The sequence below is a fragment of the Diabrotica virgifera genome, chromosome 2, assembly GCF_917563875.1.
Source record: "Diabrotica virgifera virgifera chromosome 2, PGI_DIABVI_V3a".
In the NCBI taxonomy this organism is placed as follows: Eukaryota; Metazoa; Arthropoda; class Insecta; order Coleoptera; family Chrysomelidae; genus Diabrotica; species Diabrotica virgifera.
The window spans coordinates 200884869-200902156 of record NC_065444.1 but is presented as its reverse complement, the minus strand read 5'-3'; the positions used below and the strand labels follow the sequence as shown (position 1 = coordinate 200902156).

General features: G+C 33.0%; 2 protein-coding genes across 6 annotated transcripts in view; one reads left to right on the top strand and one right to left on the bottom strand.

Moving 5' to 3' along the window:
- Positions 1-15402, bottom strand: part of LOC114338965 (GTP-binding protein 1) — a 71794-nt gene extending 56392 nt beyond the window's left edge. The window contains exons 1-3 of one of the 5 annotated variants that reach the window (XM_050644158.1): positions 15282-15402; positions 13883-14185; positions 1452-1632 (exon numbers count right to left, since the gene is read on the bottom strand). In XM_050644158.1, coding sequence (XP_050500115.1) covers positions 1452-1632; positions 13883-14059 — 358 coding nt within the window. In that variant the 5' untranslated portion in view covers positions 14060-14185; positions 15282-15402. Of the gene's footprint in view, positions 1-1451; positions 1633-13882; positions 14186-14724; positions 14989-15131; positions 15215-15281 lie in introns of those variants that run through there. The other 4 variants (XM_050644163.1, XM_050644159.1, XM_050644162.1 and 1 more) reach the window with 4 other exon arrangements.
- Positions 15403-15612: 210 nt separating this feature from the next.
- On the top strand, positions 15613-17288 carry LOC126880355 (U4/U6 small nuclear ribonucleoprotein Prp31). Its single transcript, XM_050644168.1, has one exon. It carries the CDS (start codon positions 15717-15719, stop codon positions 17205-17207), a length of 1491 nt encoding a protein of 496 aa, XP_050500125.1. The 5' UTR covers positions 15613-15716; the 3' UTR covers positions 17208-17288.

Below are 17288 nucleotides of genomic sequence, written 5' to 3'. Positions count from 1 at the left end.
CCAATATCCTTTGTGTATTTTCTTAAGACCTTTTCCTTTCATCTTCGTTTCCGTTATTCCTAGTATTTCTATTTTTTGTTTTATCATTTCTTCTACCAGTTCTTCCTCTTTTCCATTGATGCTTCTCACATTCCATGTTCCCATTTTTATCTCTCCTTTTTTCTGCAATCTAGCTTTCCCCTTCTTTTTATTTTCATCCTTGTTTACCTGTGCATCATCTTTTTCCCTATCGCTTTTCCCATTCATTGCCTTGGTCGTCATTGTTGTGTGTCCGGTCTCAATATTTTCTATTACTTTTTTGGGGTCCTTTCCCCGACGTTTCTGTGATTTTGTATAATTTTCTCATTATTATGGTCCCATTTCCACTCCTTCCCATTAATCTCCAGTTTCATATATCCTATCTTCGTAGTATTACCTTTGTCTTTTTCTTCTTTTGCCATTTTCCTAATTTTTGCTTGTATTTCCCTTTCCTTTCTTGTTAAATCTGATTCTATATACACCTTTTGTCCCTGTAGATTCTTCAGTTTTCCTTTGTTTTTTAGTACGCTTAGCTTATCCGTTAGGTTTTCCATTTCTGCTACAAAAATTTGGTCTCCGATCTTCACCGCTCCTCTCAGTTTGACCTGTAATTTCAGATTTCTTCCTATGAAGTGTTTTACTGACTCCTTTACTGGTTTTCCGTCGTTAGGATCAAGTGTTAGGCCCTTTAATACTATATTATTTCTCCGTCTATCTTTTTCCAATTGTTCTATTCTTTTGTTTGCCATTTTCAAACCTTCTTCCAATTTTTTGTTTTTTTCTTTTAGCTCTTTAATATATTCCATCGTTTCCTTTTGGTCTTTCCGTATGGTTCTTATTTCTGCCATCATTTCATCATTTTTCCACATAACTTCCCGCATCATTATTATCATCTCTTCATTTGTATCGTTGGTTTTATTCGGTGTTCGTCTCGTCATATTACTCTTTTCAAAATACAAATCATCCCCTTTATATTTTTTATTCTTAGATTCTTCGTCGCTACTATATTCGTTCCTTCTATTGGTTTCCTTTCCACGTGTTATATGACCCAAATATTGTAGTTTTCTTATTTTGATGGAATCCAGTATCTCCCTGCTGTTCTCTATTCATTTTAGTATTTCTTCATTGGTTATTCTGTCTATCCAGAAGATTCTCAGCACACTTAGCAGTATAGAAAGCAATAGTATCTTTGGAAATATTGAGTAGATTTAATCATCAAAATGGGGTTTGAAATAAAATGAAAGGTACTAATGGATTATTTTTATGAAATTGATTATAACTGGATTAAGATCTGATCATTTTGAGTCTAGTGATTGTAAGATATTCAGAAAGTGTGTATTAATAATGTATATTTCATTAAACTTTGCATGTTACTTATGTCAAAATGTTTCCAATAATACTTTAAATACATAATTATATTACAAAATATGTACCTGACTGATCAAGAACTCTCCTAATGAGGTACTGTACTACAACTCCCCTAGTTTCTTTACGTTCTCTGAGTCTTACGCAACTGCACTCCAAAGTATTTGCCAATGATTGTAGGGTTGCTACTGCAGCTTCTAATTCATCATCTAGTAATCCATTTTCAGATCCGTCATCTGATCCACCTATCTGTGAAAACAAACATTTATATATGAAATAATATTACATAAATATTATATTATATACAGTAAGCGCCATGCTACTAAATACATGGATAGGTACCTAATTGCTATGCTTATGGGCTAATCTGGTCTGTTCTCAGATAAGGAGACTTTCATTCATCTCTGTCATGTTACTGTCAAGAAACTATTCAAACTAATTGTTTTTCCATAGAAAAAATACAATAATTAATATAGGTCTGGATCCCGCGTATGAAAAAAAAGTTGATTAATAGCAAGCTGAAAATTTGTTAATAGCTTAAGGGTGTCTAGTCGGACAAACTTTGATATATGGTAACACTGGAACAGGGGAAGTTTTAATTGTGGAACAGGTTAAAAATTTGGAACGGTCAGACCACGAAAACGGCACATGTATTTTGTCCGACAGAACAGACTTAAACTCTCCGAACAGAGATTAAGCTCTCATGCAAAAATCAGATTGCTATTTATGACCAAATGGGCGTTTTAATGAGTGGAACATGTAGAATATGTCAAATGACAGGAATTATGACAGGTGATAAATAGCAGTCTGATTTTTGCATGAGAGTTTAATCTCTGTTCGGAGAGTTTAAGTCTATTCTGTCGGACAAAATAAATGTGCCGTTTTCGTGGTCTGACCGTTCCAAATTTTTAACCTGTTCCACAATTAAAACTGCCCCTGTTCCAGTGTTCCCATATATCAAAGTTTATCCGACTAGACACCCTTAAGCTATTAACAAATTTTCAGCTTGCTATTAATCAACTTTTTTTTCATACGCGGGATCCAGACCTAATAGTATTATTACTCTGCTTTAACATAACTTTATTCAAACATCAAGAATATTACAATAATTTACAACTTTTACAACTTTAACAAAATGACAACTATAATATCAAATATATGTGGCTGCAGGCAGTACTAATTGTCCGCTTATTGTGGGTGCGCTTTATTTTCCTCCTAAATCTGCTTTAGAAAAATATATCTCTTTCAATAACAGTATCGATAATCTTTCAATAACAGTATCGATAATCTTTCAAATACATTTCCCACCTCTCATTTCTGTATTGCAGGGGACTTCAACCTACACTGTTCTTGGTCTCATGATAATTTTTGTTCTACTGCAAATCCTGCTCCAGGCATTTCTTTAATCGAAGAAGATGCTATAAATATTATGAATCATATTTGTTCCTATCAAAATCTTTTCCAACGCAATAACATCTATAATAATGTTAACTCATTACTTGATCTAGTTTTGGTTCATGATGAAAATTGCATTGTCGCAGAAGCTGATGAATGATTAGTTGACCCCGATAGTTTCCACCCTCCTTTATGCTTTAATTTAAACCGCGCAGATGTTTTAACTGATGAAATGAAAGCTGAAGGCTTTTTCTACGACTTTAAATCAGCAAATTTTCAATGTATTTCTGATTACTTAGACACAATATACTGGGATGAAATTTTCAGAGACAAAAAGTTTAGATGATATGGTCAATATACTTTATGATGTCTTGTAAGGCGCTATCGATGTTTATGTACCAATGAAAAAGTTTTATACCGGCAATTTTCCTAAATGGTATACCCGAGAGTTAAGAAACTGCATCATTGCTAAAAATAAAGCTCATAAGAAATTTAAAGTGACCAGGTTACCTCAAGACTATAATGAATTTTCTAGATTAAGGTCGATATGCAAGTCCTTATCAGGTCAAGCATACAATCAGTTTGTAGAAAACTTTCCAGTAACATTAAAAGCTTCTGGAGGTTCGCAAATTCTAAAAGGAACAATAATAGCATTCCGAACACTTTAAACCATGATGGCCAAACCAGTTCCGATGGTCCTACCATGACCAAGATGTTTGCTCAGTACTTTGCTGCAGTATATAGTGAGGACGAATGTCCTATTCCAAATAGTGCAAGGGCTAACACTAGTTTCAACATTGCTGGTTGTGACTTATCTATTTCAGAGGTACATATATACCAAATTATCTCAGCTAAACATACATAAGGGTCCAGGGCCTGATGGAATCCCACCCAAGTTACTGAAATACTGTAGTTTTAATCTTGCTCGTCCCTTATTCTTTATTTTTCAAAAATCATTACAAACGAGTGAATTCCCTTCCGTTTGGAAAGTTTAGTTTTATATCACCGAAATTCAAAAATATCGATAGAAGCAGGGTTCAAAGCTACAGACCTATTAGTATCCTTAATACTATACCTAAACTATTCGAGAGTTTAATATGTTACAAAATTAAGCGTACTATACAAAACGTAATAATTGAACAACAGTATGGTTTTGTTATGGGGAGATCAACTGAAATGAACTTGTTAAATTATACCTCCTTCTTAAATGAAGCCTTGGAAAGCAAACAACAGGTAGATGCGATTTATACAGATTTTTCCAAGGCATTTGATAGGGTCAACCATACGTTATTGTTACATAAGATCGAACACTTAGGTTTCTCTGATTCTCTGCTTAGTTGGATTCGAAATTATCTATTAGATAGAAGGCAGATAGTTCGTATTAATAATTATTTCTCTAATGAAATTATAGGTAAATCGGGGGTACCTCAAGGCTCCCACTTAGGACCTATCTTTTTTAATTTATTTATAAATGACATAAATAAAAGTTTCAATTTTGCTCAATTCCTTCTATTTGCTGATGACCTTAAATTATTTCACATAATTACCTCTGATTTGGATCGCTACAATTTGGTGCTCACTTAATGGCATGGACTTAAATGCAAAAAAATGCCATGCTATAACTTTTACTCGACTGAGAAACTTTGAGAATAATTCTTACTATATACGGGACACTAGGTTACAATTAGTTGACTCAGTTATAGATCTGGGTGTTATTCTTGACACTAACTTGAATTTCAACCTACACATTAATAGCATGGTGTCTAAGTCATTAAAGATGATTGGCTTTGTTAAAAGATGTAGCTATGACTTTACGACTGGTCGTTCTTTAAAACCTCTTTATTGTTCTTTGGTTAGACCACATTTAGATTATACATCATGTGTTTGGTCACCTCAATATAATTGTCACATTAATAAAATCGAACAAGTTCATCGTAAATGTATGTACGTTATTATGCTTATAAGATGCATTTCACTGGTCAAAGTTATGAGTCTTTACTGCAAATTATTCGACTTGACTCATTACAGAGTCGTCGTCGACATACAGATCTTTGCTTCTTATATGACTTAATTCATGGTCATAAATTCTGTATCTCACTCTTAAATAAAATTGGTCTACATGTACCTTCAAGAACCACCCGTTCTGTCACCACCTTCCACGAAGTCATTATCCGTACAAACTATGGTTCAAGTTCCTATCTCTGTAAGACTATTAAATTAGCAAACACATTATCTCCGCATGTTGATTTCTTTATGAACGACTTTACTGCATTTTCCACACAATTACATTTATATTTAACTTAATGTTTTAATTTCAGGACTGATTTGTCAATTACTGTTATTGTCTTTGTTCTAAGATAAGTTGTATTTGTCAATTGCAAAATGTTTTAGATATTTAGATTTTATTACTTTATATTATAGGACTAGCTCTCAATTGTTAAATGAGAGCAAGTAATTTTATTATTGTTTATTATGTATTTACCAATTTTGTACTAGATCTTATTTTGAATTGTTTTTCTAGTTTGTGTGACCTTTTAATTGTATTATGTACTAATGGACTTCGGTCCGTCAATAAATAATAAATAAATAAATAAGCGTCAAACACAGCTGATCTATTAATTGTCAACTTTCTATGTTAATATTCAGTTTCTATACATTTTCTGACGTTCTAAACGTCACTAGACAGATAAACATTGCAACAAGTGAAGGGTCCCTAACTGTAATAGCTCAGTGTTCCTATGTGTCTAATAGGGTGGCGGTTAATGTATACGCTAGTTTAAGCAAATTGGGTAAAACGGAACTAGAAAAAATATTTAAAAAAATTGTAACTAGAAAAATATTTAGAAAAATTGTTTAATCATGAATTTGAGAGGTAACCAGTAACACAAGAAACAAAATTTAGGGATAGAGGAAGAAGTTATATTAATACTAGACAAAGTAAAAAATAAAGCAGTGGTATCAGTGACTTTACAGAATTATAAACATATAGACATCATTAAAATGAAAACGAATTAATTGGTTTATGGGTTTATTTAATAAAAAATAAGACATGCAAAACTTTAAAGGGAATCAACTTGAATATATAGATAATTAGTCCATGTGGTGAGACTGCTCCCGTCTGAAAAAATTTCTGATTCGGTTTCTTTGTGGATTCCTATTCAAAAATGTCCCCTTTAAACAAATTTGAAGGGTGCCGGGCGGAATTTTTGGGCAGAAATTGTTTAAACAATATTTTTAAACAAATACAAAAGATCCCCTTTTTTGACCCGAAGAATATTTTTTTAGGTTTTTTGGGGCCATTCTAAACAATAAAGGTATCTTGTGATTTTTCTCAGAAGTTTATAGTTTTCGAGTTATAGTCGATTTCAAATCTGAAAAATGCGAAAATACGCATTTTCAAGGCTTAAAAACTCATATTTAAATTAGTATTTTTGAGGTTTCCAAGTACTTGAATTGTAGTTTAAACATTCATTTTCAAGATTCTTCAGACTGATCGGGTCTAATTTAAATTTACACTGTTGTTATTTAATTGTTAATTATGCGTGTCCATGCGATTTTTTTGCCGGTGCGGCGCGCACTTTTTCCAAAGTCTGCTATTTTCCTCCGAAAAATATATTTTTTAGATTTTTCGGGGCATTCTAAATAAAATAGATTTCTTGTCATTTTTCTCAAAAGTTGATAGTTTTAAAGTTATAAGCGATTTAAAATCCGAAAATGCGCTTTAAATCACTTGTAACTTTAAAACTATCAACTTTTGCGAAAAATGGCAAGAAACCTATTTTATTTAGAATGTCCCGAATATAGGAGATTTTTGGAAATAGTGAGCGCCGCACCGGCAAAAAAATCGGATGGACACGCATAAATAACAATTAAATAACAACGGTGTAAATTTAAGTTAGACCCGATCAGTTTGCAGAATCTTGAAAATGAATGTTTAAACTACAATTCAAGTACTTGGCAACCTCAAAAATACTGATTGAAATGTAAGTTTTTAAACCTTGAAAATGCATATTTTCGCATTTTTCAGATTTGAAATCGCCTATAACTCGAAAACTATCAATTTTTGAGAAAAATCACAAGATACCTTTCTTGTTTAGAATGACCCAAAAAACCTAAAAAATATTCTTCTTTTGTATTTGTTTAAAAAAAATTTTTTAACAATTTCTGCTCAAAATTTGGCCCGGCACCCTTCAGATTTGGTTAAAGGAGATATTTTTGAATAGGAATCCACAAAGAAACCGAATCAGAATTTTTTTCAGACGGGAGCTGTCTCACCACATGGACTAAATACAATATCCTCGGAAAAACTGTAATGAAAATAAAAAATATATTTTGTAACTTTTCAGAACAAGAACCCAGAAAAACAATTCAGTATCACTGTTTAATAGTTTAGCTTGCCTTCTTGATGTCAACATAAAATGTACTTCGTATATAACTTAAGGGATCTCAAAAAAAGATGACAATAAATATTGTTGTTATACTAAAATCACAATAAAGATGCACTACAAATAAACAAACCAAAACACGTTAAATGTTACGAGGAGCACTCCTGAATCATGGTTTACAATGAATAAACTTTGTAAATTATGGTTTGGGAGTGCTCCTCATAATATTAAAGTGTCTTGGTTTGTTTATTTCTAGTGCATCTTTATTGTAATTGTAGTATAGTTCAATTGTGGAAATATGTAAACAAATGAAGAAATCTACTCAAAAGAACGGGGTAATGGGTAGTCTGACATACCTTACGATAAGCAAGAAAGAGGAGAAAATCAACTGAAGTAAAAATAAAATATGTTTAATAATTCTTTCAGGTATGGCACATTTACCAGTGGCATAGCGTAGTAGGGGCGGCAGGGGCGGCACTTTTTAGGGGGCGGCAGGGGCGGCACTTTTTAGGGGGCGGCAGGGGCGGCACTTTTTAGGGGGCGGCAAAATTTAACAATAAATAACAAAAATATTTTGTAAATATTTGAACCATTTTATATTTTTATCGCAACTACAAATTCGGACCGATTGAAAGGAGCACGAAATCTTTAAAATCAAAAGAAGAAACAAGACGGCTTACTAAGGAATGGTATTACCGTACATTGAGTAACGGCGAAAAAGTTTTACGTACTTGGATGGCTTATTCTTCATCTAAAGGATCATTATTTTGCTTTTGTTGTCGTTTATTTGAGAACGTAAATACACCGAATGGATCTAAATTTTGCTCATCTGATGGATTTAATACTTGATGGAAATTAAAATGATAAGGTTTCAAGTCACGAGTCAAGTGCACACATCCAAAATTACTACAAATGGAAGGAGTTGCAGAGCAGACTTCAAAAAGGACAGACTATTGACAAAAAAGAGCAAGACATAGTGGCAAAAGAAATAAAGCAATGGCAGGCAATTCTTATCAGAATGTTTGATAATATAAGATTCCTTGGCAAACAAAATTTGGCTTTACGTGGACATATAGAAAACGACAGCAGTACCTACCAATAGAGGAAACTTTTTAAAATTGGTTAATTTAATTGCAAAATACGATCCTGTACTTCGTGAAGATCTTTAAGTTCTAAAATGTGTGGCAAAATTTCAAACACTTATGTGTCACCACAAATACATTTATGCCATTTTGGGAAATAATGTTCGCCAACATATCATCGGGCAAATAAAAAAGGCTCTAAGTATTATTCAATTATATTCGACAGCACTCCAGCTCTTTCTCATAAAGATCAAACGAGCCATGTATTCAGATACGTAGTAATTGAAAATCAGGAAGTAAAAGTAATGGAATCTTTTATAGATTTCATTGAAACTAAAGACAAAACTGCTGAAGGAATTTCAAAGATGATTTTGGACAAGATTCAAGCCGATGGCCTAGATATAAGCAACTGTAGAGGCCATGCATATGATGATGCTGCTATGACTGGAAAGTATTCAGGAGTTCAGCAAATAATTCAAGAAATAAACCCTAAAGCTGAATTCGTACCTTGCTCAAATCATTCGTTAAACCTAGTTTGTTTACACGCTGCCTCAGTTGAGGTGGATTCAGTAAATTTTTTTGGGACTTTAGAACGTTGCTAATTTTTTTCTCCTCATCGGCACATCGTTGGGAAGTTATGACAGCAGCTACACGCAAAAGCTTCTTAAAAAGGGTTCAAGACACGCAGTGGAGTGCAAGAGGCGATGCCGTAAATGTGACATGGCATCATTACAAAAACATTCTCGTCACTTTGGAAAAACTGACAGAGGCATGTGAAAGCTTAAACACTAGGACAGATGCAAGTGCTTTGCTAGTTTCGATACAGTCATTTTCATTTCTTTGTTTTTTAAGCCTGTGGCAACCGGTGCTACATGAAGTGAATGATGCACAAAAATATTTACAAACAAGGGCACTTGACTTAAAATTGTGCGCTCAGAAAGTAAATGCTTTGCAGATAATATTGACAGAGAATTATTAAACGTGATTGTAAAACTTAAATAAACTTTTTTATTTAAAATCTAACCTGTATAATGCAAAATAATGATGACTGTTCTCGCCGAAAAGTTCTCTATAATTAATGTATGTAATGCATAGTATACATTAAATTAAAATACCTAAATAAGAGGGCGGCAAAACTGTCCTCCGCCCCGGGCAGCCGACACTCACGCTACGCCACTGACATTTACAAATATATTTATGTAATACCTTGACTTGTGCATAATTTTGTTAAGCGGTAAACCAATCAATAAACACATTGAGGTTTAAGAAAAAAGGCTCTAGCTTTGAACTTTTAGAGAGAAGAGTCGTTCTAAATAGAAAATTAGTGTTATAAAATGATTACCGATTTTTCTAAAACATTTATGGCCAAGAGGCAGATTGAACATTGAATTTAAGAGACAAGCAAAGTTTATTTGGCAAATAAACATTTTTTTCTGTTTTCTGACAGCAGTAAAATGTATTTGGAATTAAATAAATTATATACATTCTTCTTTTTGTGTCAATTAATATAATTAAAAAAAATTTTTGGACACCTGGATAAATAATTAATGTTTATACACTCATCGGCACAAAAAACGGGCACCCCAAAAAATGGGTCATTTTTAATGACATGTATTTCCTAAACCTAATGTCCGATTTAAGTAATGTTTTTAATATGTTATAGCCTTATTCTTTAACAATATCGCTGTAATAATATTGTTGCTAGACAGGTACATTGTCATTGTATACAGGGTGTACGAATCAAACTGTGTTTTTTTCTCAAACTTTGGAACACCCTGTGGAATGTTCTAGCTTTTATAAAATACTGAGATTAAAACCCAACTATAGCCTCAGGTTTTCTTAACATTCTGTTTTTTGATTCATTCGCTTATGTTGGCTAATAAAAAAGTTAGGCACTTTAACAACTACCCCTGTTTTTCGTCAATACAGGGTGATTTTAAATAAGTACGGCAAACTTTAAGGGGTAATTCTGCATGATAAAATAATGACAGTTTGCTTTATAAACGTATGCCCGCAAATGCTTCGTTTCCGAGATAGGGGATGTTGAAATTGTTCTTACAAACTGACGATTTATTTATTGCTCTAAAACGGTTTGTGATATGCAAATGAAATTTGGTAGATTTTAAGAGGTAGATATTGCGCATTTTTTGGCATACAATTAAGAATTTTATATTCACCATTGGCGTGCATACGGGATATATCTAAAATGTTTATACCCGTATGCACGCCAATGGTGAATATAAAATTCTTAATTGTATGCCAAAAAATGCGCAATAACTACCTCTTAAAATCTACCAAATTTCATTTGCATATCACAAACCGTATTAGAGCAATAAATAAATCGTCAGTTTGTAAGAACAATTTCAACACCCCCTATCTCGGAAACGAAGCATTTGCGGGCATACGTTTATAAAGCAAACTGTCATTATTTTATCATGCAGAATTACCCCTTAGAGTTTGTCGTACTTATTTAAAAACACCCTGTATTGACGAAAAACAGTGGTAGTTGTTAAAGTGCCTAACTTTTTATTATCCAACATAAGCGAATGAATCAAAAAACAGAATGTTAAGAAAACCTGAGGCTATAGTTCGGTTGTAATCTCAGTATTTTATAAAAGCTAGAACATTCCACAGGGTGTTCCAAAGTTTGAGAAAAAAACACAGTTTGATTCGTACACCCTGTATACAATGACAATGTACCTGTCTAGCAACAATATTATTACAGCGATATTGTTAAAGAATAAGGCTATAACATATTAAAAAAATTACTTAAATCGGACATCAGGTTTAGGAAATACAAGACATTAAAAATGACCCATTTTTTGGGGTGCCCGTTTTTTGTGCTGGTGAGTGTATATAGAATGACTATCTACAGAACATTGATTAGACCCGTAGTAACCTATGTTTGTGAAACCTGGGTAATGATGAAAAAAGATGAAGCCCAACTCGATATTCAAGAGAAAAATACTGAGAAAAGTATATGGCCTGGTGCAAGAGGAAGACAGTACATGGAGAATCAGGAAAAACAATGAGGTTAATGAATTGAATGCCTGGGACATGTCCATAATGACAAAGAAAATATTACAATGCAAGCTGGATTAGGCTTTGGAACTAGAAATGAAGCTGGAGATGACATGCTTGAATTAACAACAGCATTGGATATGGTGATTGTTAACACATTCTTTAAAAAGAGAAAAACTCAACTTATTACCTACAAAAGTGGACAACATCAATCCCAAATAGACCGATTCATGATAAGGAAAGAAGACATACGTGAATGCAAGGACTGCAAGGTAATAGTTAGTGAGACAGTAAGCCAACAACATAAGCTGCTTGTTCTGGACATCGAAGTAAAAAGTGAAACTAAACAAAAATATCGGAGAGGACCACAAAAAATCAAGTGGTGGATGCTAAAAGATGAGAAAGAAGGTCTATTCAGGGAAAGAATAGTAGAAAAAATATGTTGGAACATGAAAGGAAGCCCTAACACAATTTGGAGAAAATTGGCCAATATTATTAGAGAGACGGCTATTGAAATACTTAGGAAAACGTCAGGAAAGAAGTTTGAAGATAAAGAGACTTGGTGGTGGTCAAATGAAGTACAAGGAAAAATAGAAGAGAAGTGAAAATTATATAAAAATTGGCAAGAAACCAGATCGGACATAGATCTTCAAAACTATATGGTCGCCAAAAAAGAAGTGAAAGTAGCAGTAGCAAAAGCTAAAGCAGAAGCGTATTCAAACCTATATGATCAACTTGATACCAGGGAAGGTGAAGCAAAGATATATAAAATAGCCAAACAGAGAGCAAAGAAAGCAAGCAGATTAGATGTATTCGATATCCATTAGATGGAGAAAGTATTTTGACAGTTTCTTAAATGAAGAATTTGACAGACAGCCTGTGGAGTTAACAGAGACAGTAAAAGCAATGGTTACCAGAATAACAAAAGAGGAAGTGGCTCAAGCGCTTCAAAAAATAAAGAAAGGAAAAGCAGTACGACCAAACGACATTCCTGGGGAAGTATGGAGAGCATTGGGAGAGACAGGAGTAAATTGGCTAGCAGGTCTATTTAATAGAATTATGGAAGTTGGACAAATGCCAGACGAATGGAGAAGCCGTATATTAGTACCTGTCTACAAAAACAAGGAAGACATAACACAATGTACAAACTACAGGGCTATAAAACTACTTAGCCACACCATGAAAATATGGGAGAGAGTAATTGATAGACGGATACGTGAAGAAACCGAAATATCTGATAATCAATTTGGCTTTATGCAGGGCAGATCAACAACAGATGCAATTTTCATTGTAAGGCAACTGATGGAAAAAATACAGGAATAAAGAGACCAACGCTCATATGGTATTCATTGCTCTTGAGAAAGCATATGATAGAGTTCCTCGAGAGATTCTGTGGTGGGCACTCAATAAGAAAGCAGTCCCTGGCGAATATGTATAGATTGTGAGAGATATGTATGAGGGAGTAATGACTAGTGTCAGGACAGGTGTGGGAGAGACTGAGAAAATTTCAGGTGAAAGTAAGATTGCACCAAGGATCGGTGCTTAGTCCTTATTTATTCTCATTAGTTTTGGGCCAGATAACAGCGAAACTGCAGGATAGCATTCCATGGTGCCTAATGTATGCTGATGATGTAGTGTTAATAGGAAATAGTGAAAGAGACTTAAAACAAAAACTGGAACAGTGGAGACAAGCTCTGGAGGAAAAAGGTTTAAAACTTAGTAGGACAAAAACAGAGTATTTGGAATGTTCATTTAAAGATGGAGTTACTACAAATAAAATGGTATCTTTGGATGGTGAAATGATTGTGAAAAGCAATAGTTTTAAGTACCTAGGGTCAGTATTACAGAGTAATGGAGAAATAGATGGAGATGCATGCAGTAGAATTAGGACTGGATGGATGAAGTGGAAAAAAGCGAATGGTGTGTTGTGTGACAAAAAAATTCCAATGAAGCTGAAGGGAAAATTCTATAAAACAGCCATAAGACCGGCTATGATGTACAGAACAGAATATTGTGCAGTGAAAAAGAAAGAGGAACAACGAATGCATGTGGCAGAAATGAACATGCTTAGATGGATGAGTGGAGTGACAAAGAAGGATAAAATTAGAAATGAGTATATTAGGGGAAGTACAGGTGTGGCACCAATTGATGCCAAAATGAAAGAGCATAGGTTAAGATGGTTTGGTCATGTTCAACATCGAGACGTTAATGACCCAATATGAAGAATAGCTGAAGTGCAGATTCCTGGAATGAGTAGGAGAGGAAGACCAAAGAAGACCTGGGGGGAGATGATAAGGCATGACATGTTGGTAAAGGGAATTGACATTGATATGACCCAAGATAGAATTGTGTGGAAAATGCAATTAGGGAAGCCGACCCCGCATAGGGATAAGGCAAAGAGAATAATGATGATGCTAAAAAATCATAATTTAAAAATAAAAATCGACCTGTTTCGGGATTTTTCCTTAAAGTCACCGCCTTACGAAATAACGAACTTATTCCTTACATTTGCACCATACTGTATATTATTAAGGATTATTAAGAGGATACTCAAAATGATGCAAATCTTCCTTAAAAAATGCAACACATGCATTACTTCACTTCTGTATATCTTACCTCCAAAATAACTTCTCCTCTCCCTTCTCCCAGCTGCTGCTTAAGCCTCTTCAGTAAAAGATCATACTGTTCTTCTGAAGGAGCCACCAACACCTTTCTTCCTAAGATTTTGTCATACTCTGGAGGTCGTTCTTGTTTCTCCACAAATGAACTCAATGATTCCCTGTTGTCACTCATTATATTTTGTTTTTATAATCTTCCTATCAGAATTACGTTACAAAAATCTCTATAACACTGTGTCCTGTAGGATGTCTTAATATCATACTATATTTTTAGAAATATCTTTCTAGAGCACTGAGGACCCTGCAATTAATAAAAAATATTGATACAAAGAATATTTATAGCTGGTCAAGAAGTAGAGTGGGGATACTGTTTATGTCTTATTTTATTGAACCCAAAAGTGGTGCAATATGTGGTAAACAATAAAAGAGAGTGTATTATGATAGGGGTTTAATTATTGTGAAATATTTAAAGTAATGTAGGTATACCTCTTTACAATTTTTTAAGATATTTTATAGTTCATATTTACATAATAGTTCAAAAATAGTTACAAGTGAATAAGTCCTAAAAATTTGAAAATTGGTTTTGATTGGATTTTACATATTATGTAAATGTAAACATTTTCAGTGATTGCATCATTGAGTAATACTGGAAAATAAAAAAAAATCATTGCAACAACCTTAATAATTTTATCAAATGATATAAATGTGTATGTATTTTGTAAAAAATTTAAATAATTTTATCAAATAACATAAATATGTTCAGAAAATGTCACAAGATTTCTTATAACTTTTGTTTCACCAGAATATATGATTTAAAGTAAGCTACACAGAAAATCTTACCAGAAATAAAAAAAGAACAAAAAACAATAAAAGGAGGTTTAAAGAACTTTACTAGTTAAATTATGCCCAAAAAATATGTAGTTTTTTTGGACAACTATTCATAATATAAAAAAATAACCTGTAAGATTTGAATGCAAATAAGGATTCCACATCACTTTTCTCATGATAAAGGAAAGTCTAGTTATAATAAATACCTGTGTTATTGGATTTAGATAAAATTATTGTTTGAATATGCCCTTTATCTGATTAATTTGATAATAGAAAAAATGCATTATCCAATCATATTTTTCTAAATTTTTGACAATCACAACACTGATAAGATATGAAATATTGCACTGTTTAAAACCCTATTCAAAATTAGTTCATACTAATTATTTTATTCGGATTTTACAAAAATTAATTGTTACATATGGTAACATCTTAGCTCATAGGACTATGTGGAATCAGGTACACCACTAGTGTCTCTCATTATTATTCACTTTATCACTTAATAATTAATATATTTGCAAGAAGGGTTAGAATCACTAATTTTGTGCGAAATTAATGTAAATATTTACCAAAAATAAAAATTATCATTGCAAATCTGCATTGACAACTATTGACAACTGAAAATATGACTAAAATAAAATGACGGAGTGAAAGGTTGACAACTCACAATACTATTTTTGCATGACTTACATAATGTTAAAAAATTGTTAGATACAATAGATATGTTTTGAAAATTAAAGAAATTTAACTTTTACATAAACAGTATCAAACGTAAAAATAAATAAACCTTTAAAAACTATTGAAAAGCAATATAATGGTGATTTTTTTTATTCGTGGATAGGTAGTTGCATTTATTACAGACCACACATTTTCAAACAGAAGATAGTTCCGGTTTGACACATTTTGACAACGTCAAAATTCAAAATATATATAACCTCAATATTTGTTTCCTTCACGAAAATCGTATATTTAACGTTTACCAAAAATCGTTTATATTTACAAAAATGTCTCTAGCTGATGAATTGCTTGCTGATCTTGAAGACAACGATCCAGATGACTTCGAAGAACAGATGGAAGAAATTCCCGAGGAGGAAATTAAAGAAGAAAAACCAGATTTAAAAGACTTGTTGATGGAACAAGAAAGTGTACAAATAAATTCAGTCAGAGAAATTTGCAAACTTAGGGATTCTGAAACATTACAACAAATAATGGAGCAGATAGAAGGGTTTGGCACAAAGATTCGGAAATCTGTAGATATAGTAGGTCCCGTTGAAACAGATCCCGAATATCAGTTGATAGTTGAAGCTAATAATGTAGCCCAAGATATTGATAACGAAATAATAGCTGTGCATAAATTTGTTAGAGATAAATACCAGAAAAGGTTTCCAGAATTAGAATCCCTAGTTGTCAGTCCTTTAGAATATTTGAGAACTGTAAAAGAGCTGGGAAATGATTTGGATCAGGCAAAAAATAATGAAATATTGCAGCAGTTTTTAACACAGGCTACTATTATGGTTGTGTCAGTAACTGCTTCAACGACACAAGGTACATTGTTAACAAAATTTGAGAAAGAACAAATTGATGAAGCTTGTGATATGGCAATGGAGTTAAATAGTTTTAAGTTAAGAATTTATGAATACGTAGAGAGTCGGATGGCTTTTATTGCTCCTAATATATCAGTAATTTTGGGAGCTTCTGTTGCTGCTAAGATAATGGGCGTTGCTGGAGGTCTTACTAGACTTTCAAAAATACCAGCTTGTAATGTGCTACTTTTAGGGCAACAGAAAAAATCCCTGTCCGGGTTTTCACAGTCCACAATGTTACCTCATACAGGATTTGTTTATTATTCGGACATAGTGCAAAATACACCTCCAGATTTAAGAAGAAAAGCTGCAAGATTGGTGTCTACAAAATGTACTTTGGCAGCTAGAGTTGATGCTTGTCATGAGAGTACTGATGGTCATATAGGTAGACAATTAAGAGACGAAATTGAGAGAAAATTGGATAAATTGCAAGAACCTCCTCCTGTAAAATTTATTAAACCTTTACCAAAGCCAATTGACCAATCAAAAAAGAAGAGGGGAGGTAAAAGGGTTCGTAAAATGAAAGAAAGATATGCATTAACAGAATTTAGGAAACATGCTAATAGAATGAATTTTGCTGATATAGAAGATGATGCGTACCAAGAAGATTTGGGTTACACCAGAGGAACAATAGGAAAATCAGGAACTGGAAGGATAAGATTGCCTCAAGTAGATGAAAAAACAAAAGTAAGAATATCAAAGACTTTACAAAAAAATCTACAAAAGCAACAAATTTGGGGTGGTAGTACAACAGTCAAAAAACAAATTTCTGGTACAGCTTCCAGTGTAGCATTCACACCATTACAAGGTCTGGAAATAGTAAATCCTCAAGCTGCAGAAGTTAAAGTGAATGAAGCAAATGCTAAATACTTTTCTAATACTTCAGGTTTCGTTAAATTGGACAAAAAGTAGAAAATTTTGTATTTATATTAATATATAATCTCTTTTATCTGTATGGAATTAAACTTTTTAAAATAAAATTAAATCACAAAA

Coding starts and splice junctions, on each gene's coding strand:
- LOC126880355 (XM_050644168.1), top strand. CDS start 15,717: ATGTCTCTAGCTGATGAATTGCTTGCTGATCTTGAAGACAACGATCCA.